Here is a 7,097-nt window from a genome sequence, read left to right on the forward strand (position 1 = left end):
GAAAAATTAGGTGATTCAGTTTGCAGATAAAAACAACAATATTTAAGAGTGTCATTCAGTCAGACACCTAAAAAATGTTTGTAGACACTGACCACCCAAACTTTCCTTATGGCAAAGATGAATTGGATAAAAATGTGGGTGGAATCTAGACATCGGTTCAGTTAATCAAATGCAGGGCCAGTATTCACCTGTCCAACAACCTGAAGTAGCAAGAACACCTACAGTGCATCAGCTGAAGGCTGAAAAGAAAGCTAATTGTCAGGGCTGGCCCGAGAAAGAAGATGAAAATATAGTATTGGAAGGCTTGATGGAGCTGAGCTTTTGTACTGAGTCTGGCTGGGATGGCACTAACCTTCCCTGCAGCAGCCCATACAGTGCTGTGCTCTGCACTTGTAGCTAGAACAGCATTGGTATCACACCAGGGTTTTGTCTATTGCTGAGCAATACTGGCACAGCATCAGGACTTGCTCCAACCCCCACCTCCCCCAAGAGCCAGCAGGCTGGAAGTGAGCAGGAGGTGGGGAGGGGATGTCCCCAGGGCAGCTGACATAAACCAACCAAAGGGATGACCATATGATGTCACACTCAGCAATAAAAGATGGGAAAGGGGAAGGAGAGGGGGGGCTCTCATTATGAAAATGTCTGTCCTTCCAAACAACGGCTACATGTATTGAGGCCTGACTTCAGGAACATGGCCAAGCACAGCTTATTGATAGGAAGTAGAGAGTAATTTCTTTCCTCTCTCTCTGTAATTCCACATGGCCTTTGCTTGTTTTTCGTTTGTTTGTTTTTCCCCTCTTCCTTTTCCCTTTAATTAAATTATCCTTATCTCAACTCCTGAGTTGGTTTTGTTTTGTTTTGTTTTGTTTTGTTTTTTGTTTTTTCCAGCATACTTTCTTCTTCCCCTCTTCTTCTAAGGAAGGGGAGTGAGAGAGCAGTTGTGGTGGAGTTCAGATGCCTAGCAAGGTAAAGCCACCACAACTTTGTCTGCTGAGCATTTTCATTACTTCTCCCAACAACAGTAACTATGGCTAGTGAAGACATAACATTTACAGAATATTTTCTCCTTTGATGGAATAAATCTAACAGCATTCTACATCAGCTCATCCAATGTGTGTCCCCACACCCTCCTGTGGACCTGGCTTAGGAGGATAAAAGGCATGAAAAGCCCAAACCTTAGCCAGGGCATGGACTTCTGACACAGGCTTCCTGAGGAATTGTCCTCAGGTCAATACCCTGCCCAATTGTGTTTTGTTCCAGCAGACAGCTAAACGCCATATAGCTGTTCACTCACTCCTCCACCCCCTCAGTGGGATGGGGGAGAAAATTGAAAAGGAGTGTGAAAGAAGGTGCAGGTTGAGATGAGGGCAGTTTAATAAAAATAAAGAAAAAAAAAGGAATGGAACAGAAAGGAAAGGAAAGAAATGACAAGGCAAGGCAAGGTAAGGCAAGGCAGGCCAAGGCAGGGCAGGGCAAGGCAGGGCAAGGCAGGGCAAGGCAGGGCAGGGCAGGGCAGGGCAAGGCAATGCAAGGCAAGACAAGGCAAGGCAAGGCAAAATGCAATAACAACAAAAAGAATAAACAAAGCAAGCGATGAATAATGCAAACGTCACTGTGTTATCACCATTAGTTTCATCAAAAATCCAAAACACAGCACCATACCAGCTACTAGAAGCAAATTAACTTTATCCTAGCCAAACACTGAAGGGTACTCTGGGATATCTTGGAATCCAAAACAGCAAGGTGTCACAGAATTAGATTTACACAACTTCCCCTTCTATAGTAGAGAAGAGTTTTGATTGGGCAGGGCCAGCTTAATCGGCAGATCCCCTAGTGTTAACTAACCAGATGGTTTTAGCTATATGTGTATCCTAATGCCCCAGAGCCGTCTGCTCTCAGTGTGGTCTTTAACAGTCCATTGTATTGTTCTACTATTGCAGAGGTTGGTGCATAGAATCATAGGGTCACAGAATCATTAAGGTTGGAAAAGACCCTCCAGATCATCTCATCCAACCATCACCCTACTACCAATGTCACCCACTAAGCCATGTCCCTGAGGACCACGTCCAACCTTTCCTTGAGCACCCCCAGGGACAGTGATGCCACCACTTCCCTGGACAACACGTTCCAATGCCTGACCACTCTTTCTGAGAAGAAATGACTCCTAATTTCTAACGTAAACCTCCCTTGGCACAACTTGAGGCCATTCCCTGTAGTCCTATCACTAGTTACCTGTGAGAAGGGGCCGAACCCCAGCTCCCCACAACTTCCTTTCAGGAGTTGTAGAGAGCAATAAGGTCTCCCCCTGAGCCTTCTCTTCTCAAGATTAAACAACCGCAGTTCCCTCAGCCGCTCTGCATGGGACTTGTGCTCCAGACCCTTCACACCAGTTTAGTAGCCCTTCTCTGAACATGTTCCAGGGCTTCAATGTCCTTCCTGTACTGTGGGGCCCAAAACTGATCACAGTACTCAAGGTGTGGCCTCATCAGAGCATAGTACAGGGGAACAATCACCTCCCTGCTCCTGCTGGCTACACTATTCCTGATACAAGCCAGGATGCTGTGGCCTTCTTGGCCACCTAGGCACACTGCCGGCTCATGTTCAGGTGAGCATTGACCAACACCCCCATATCCTTTTCCTCTGCACAGCTTTTAAGCCACTCTCCCCCAAGCCTGTAGCATTGCTTGGGGTTTTTGTGGCCAAAGTGCAGGACCTGCCACTAAGCCATGTTGAACCTCATCCCATTGGCCTCTGCCTATCGACCCATCCTGTCCAGGTCCCTCTGCAGAGCCTTCCTACCCTCTGGCAGAATGACACTTCCCCCTCAACTTGTTGTCATCTGCAGACTTACTGAGGATGCACTCAATTCCCTCATCCAAATCATCAATAAAGATATTAAAGAGAATGGGCCCCAGTATGGACCCCTGGGGAACACCACTCATGGGGGAATGGGACATACTACTCAAGGGCATGCTCTTTGGCCTAGGTGTCTGTAAGGCTGATTCAGAAATCAGTCCCGTTGTCTGAATAACTTCTTTCTGTCATAGGACTTGCTTTTCACGGTCCAGGATAGTGGTCCAGGCAGTGGCATGGGGTATTGGAATTTTCCAGCCATCTGTTCAGTGGTTGCTTCCAGGATTGTAAGCACACAGCTCTTGCCTTGGTGAGTTTGTTGAAGTGTGATATCTGCCAGGTCTCCACACACTTATATTTCAGCCATTGTCCTCTATACCAGATAAGTTTTAACTGTTTGTCTTGCTTGATTGTGGTGTATGTTTTGCATTCATGGCTCACCCATGCAATGGTGTCCAAGATCAAGCCCACCCCTTGATCACAAGTCCATTTATATGTTGCATCTCTTCCTTGATCTCCTCAGGTGTCATGGACCCATTGAGCTATAAATAACTCACACTTATGTTGCCAGTCCAGATCCACCTGAGCTTCTTCAATCTTAGCAGCCTGATCCACCTGCTGGTTGTTCTGGTGTTCTTCAGTGGCACTACTCTTGGGTATACTAGCATTTAGATGGCATACTTCTACCACCAGCTTTTCTACCTGGGCAGCAATATCTTGCCACAGTGTGGCAGCCCAGATGGGTTTGCCTCAGCAATGACAGTTGCTCTACTTCCATTGCTGTAACCATCCCCAAAGGGCATTTGTCACCATACATGAGTATCGCAGAATTAAATTCATGCAACTCTAATGTAGCAGCAATTAAGGATTTATTCTATACCTTTATAGCAGATAACAAAATTATATGATTTTAACAGCACTTAATCAGTATCTAAGTATTAGTCAATTAACAGAATGATTTAAAGAAATTTGCTACAATAGAAACAGCAATTTATTTAAAGATTCATGAATGGCAAGGTTCACCCAAGACCAGGGGTAAGGGGAATGGAAGTCATGTGCTTCCAAAATACCTGCTAGTGTGAATTACTCACACTACTCCTTTGTTGGCAGATGAGCTTGTTCATCAGAGTCAGCCCTGATATGTACATCCCCTCAGGGATACCCTGACAAGCAGCCCAGATCAGGGGCAGATCAAGGGTGCAACCTGCTGCGGACCCTGGGAGCTCAAGAGTTCTTGTCTGGGATCACTGTTTATAGGATTGCATGGCCATTATCTTTTACTCACTGATTTTCCAGGATTCAGATCTTTGCCAATATAATAAGGAATCAGGTTGCACAGTCTCCCTCTCCTTAGCACATGTGTCAAATAGTCACACCACAGGGCACAGATACAGTCAAAGGGCAGATTGTACGGGACTTTGAGCAACCTGGTCTAGTGGAATGTGTCTCTGCCTGTTGCAGGGGGTTGGAATTAGATGATCTTTATGGTCCCTTCTAGCCCAAACCATTCTATGATTCTGTGATTCTATGTTTCTTTTTGACTACAGGGGCAACTGAGCATCAATGGCTGGCTCTCTTATTTAGCCACAATGTCTGTATCCAGAGTTGGATTACCTACAGAGCCTGTTTTGGAGGTGGGATGAGATCCAGAGACCCCCTCTTCTCCTTGAGGGTGCTGAATAGTGTTGACTAGTGTTGGGGTGGTTCCTGCTGACTGGAAGGTAGTCAATGTTACACTCATTTACAAAAAGGGCATGAGAGAAGACCTAGAAAACTACAGACTTGTCAGTCCAACCTCAGTACCTAGAAAATAAATTGAGAAGATTCTGATGGGGTATACGGAAAGGCAGTTAATGAACAAAGCAATTACCAGGCATAGTCAACATGGATGTATGAAGGGAAAGTCCTGCCTTAATAACTCAGTCTCCTTGTATGATAAGGTCACTCTTTGTGAGTGAAGGGAAGACAATGGATATAATATTTCTGGGTTGTAGTAAGGCCTTAAATACCATTGCTCACAGGATCCTTCTGGACAAGTTGTCCAAATGTGAGTGGAAGAGGTTCAGGCTACACTTGATAATGAACTGGCTCATCAGTAGATGACCATTCATTATGACCTCAAAGGGTCATAGTGAATGGGGGCTACATCTGGCTGGTGGGCAGTCATTAACAGTGTTCCTCAGGGCTCAGTTCTAGGGTCTGTCCTGTTCAACATTGTTACCAATGATCAGGATGCAGGAGTTGAATGCATCCTTAGCAAGTTTGCTGAGAGATCTATTCTATTATCTTTGTCTTCCAAATGGGGGTGGGGGGTGGGGTGCAGAGAATAAAAATGCCTACGAATATACCCAGTAGACTTGTCTTACACTGTCTGTAGTTGCAGAGGTCACAACATGAGATCAGATGTAGGGCACTACTATGTTACAGAGCCTACTGCTATTGAGATAGTGACTGTCACCGTCTGAAAAGTTAGTTCCTTCAGACTACTCAGTGACACATCCCTCTGGGGTGGGGGAGGGGGGAGGGGGGAAGGAGGGAGCAAATAAGAAGCCCTGCAACGGCAAAGGGGACCTGCCTTCTCTCTCACATCATGCAGATATGGCAACAAAATGTCTAAGATACTATTCCCTTTTCCTTTCTCTTTGTCAGGCAGGAACCAAACTATTTCATATTTTATTATTCTGTTTTGACAGTTCTCAGGTTCTCTCACTCCCGCCTGGACTCCTGAATCTCTGTAGTACTCACAGAGAGCAATACAGACTTGTTATTGTCCTTCGAAGGGCTTCTTTGACCTCCTTGTTCCTCAAGCTGTAAATTATAGGGTTCAGCATGGGTATTGCCAGTGTATAAAACATAGAGATGATCTTGTCATACTCCATAGAGTATTTTGAACTGGGTCGTAAGTACATGAAGGAGCCTGTCCCATAGAAGATGGCAACAACAGTCAGATGGGAAGCACATGTGGAGAAGGCTTTGCATCTGCCTTTGGCAGATTTCAACTTGTAGATTGTAACCCCAATGCAGATATAGGAGATGAGAATAAGGAGGATCGTTGAGATGATAAGCACAGTAGCACAGGTGAAATGGACCAGGTCAGTGATGTAAGTATCAGAGCAGGAGAGCTTCAGGATGGGGGGCACATCACAGAAGAAATGATCGATGATGGAATTGCAGAGGGACAGGCGGAATATAAATAAAGTCTGAATGGTTGCATTCACACAACTCATGAAGTAGGACCCACACACAAGGAGGATGCAGAACCTCCTAGACATAATGACAGGGTAGAGCAAGGGGTTGCAGATGGCTATAAATCGGTCATATGCCATCACTGCCAGGAGGTAGCACTCGCCTGTCACTGCAATGCAGAACAGGAAGAGCTGAGTTGTGCATGTTGTGTATGATATGACTTTTGTCTCAGACACAAGGGTCATGAGTGTGCTGGGTATAATGATGGTGGAGTAGCTGACATCTAAGAAAGAAAGGTTGCTGATGAAGAAGTACATGGGGGTGTGGAGCTTGGAGTTGATTTGGATGAGCACGATCAGCCCCAGATTTCCCACTAGGGTCAACAGATAGATAAGTAGAAACACTGTGAAGAGAAGGACCTGTAACTTCAGGTTGTCGGTGAATCCCAATAAGAAAAACTTAGTCACCACGGTGTGATTCCCTTCTGCCATCTATCATTGGTAGGAAAAAACAGAGTTATGCTGCAAAAAAAAAAAAAAGGCAAATGCCCATCAATACATCAAACTGGCTAGAGTCAGGCTGATGTAGGATAAAGATATAATTTTGCCAATCATCCTATTTACATTTTTTAAGTTCTGAACTCAAATTATCTCATTGTCATTTACTGCATTTCAAAGCCTTGTATTATTGCTGTGTACTCTGAATGAGCACAAGTTAACAAATCACACTTACTACTGCAGATCTCACTACCCCTTCCTCCCCAAATGCTTAGTTTAATGTGTAAATGAGTAATCTGCACAGCTAACATTAATCCCATAATATTTGTTTCACCTCACATAATTTAGACGTCTACTCAAACATGATTTGCAGGACACTCTTGAAATGCTCATTTTTCCCATATGGATAATTAACTTTGTACATAACAATGTACAAAGTTATATACAAATAACTTTTATAATATATATAATATAATACATAATATATAATATAAAGTCAAACACATGCTAAACTAAAAAATCTATCAAAGAAAAGAAATGGGGTCAGAGATATGTACCTTA

General features: G+C 44.3%; 1 protein-coding gene across 1 annotated transcript; it reads right to left on the reverse strand.

The window, feature by feature from the left end:
- Window positions 1–5,509: 5,509 nt before the first annotated feature.
- LOC106045996 (olfactory receptor 5AP2-like) lies at window positions 5,510–6,855 on the reverse strand. The gene has a single exon (XM_013196813.3). The coding sequence runs from the start codon at window positions 6,528–6,530 to the stop codon at window positions 5,595–5,597; it is 936 nt and encodes a 311-aa protein (XP_013052267.3). The 5' UTR covers window positions 6,531–6,855; the 3' UTR covers window positions 5,510–5,594.
- Between the last annotated feature and the right edge of the window lie 242 nt (window positions 6,856–7,097).

This window comes from Anser cygnoides, chromosome 22 (genome assembly GCF_040182565.1).
Source record: "Anser cygnoides isolate HZ-2024a breed goose chromosome 22, Taihu_goose_T2T_genome, whole genome shotgun sequence".
In the NCBI taxonomy this organism is placed as follows: Eukaryota; Metazoa; Chordata; class Aves; order Anseriformes; family Anatidae; genus Anser; species Anser cygnoides.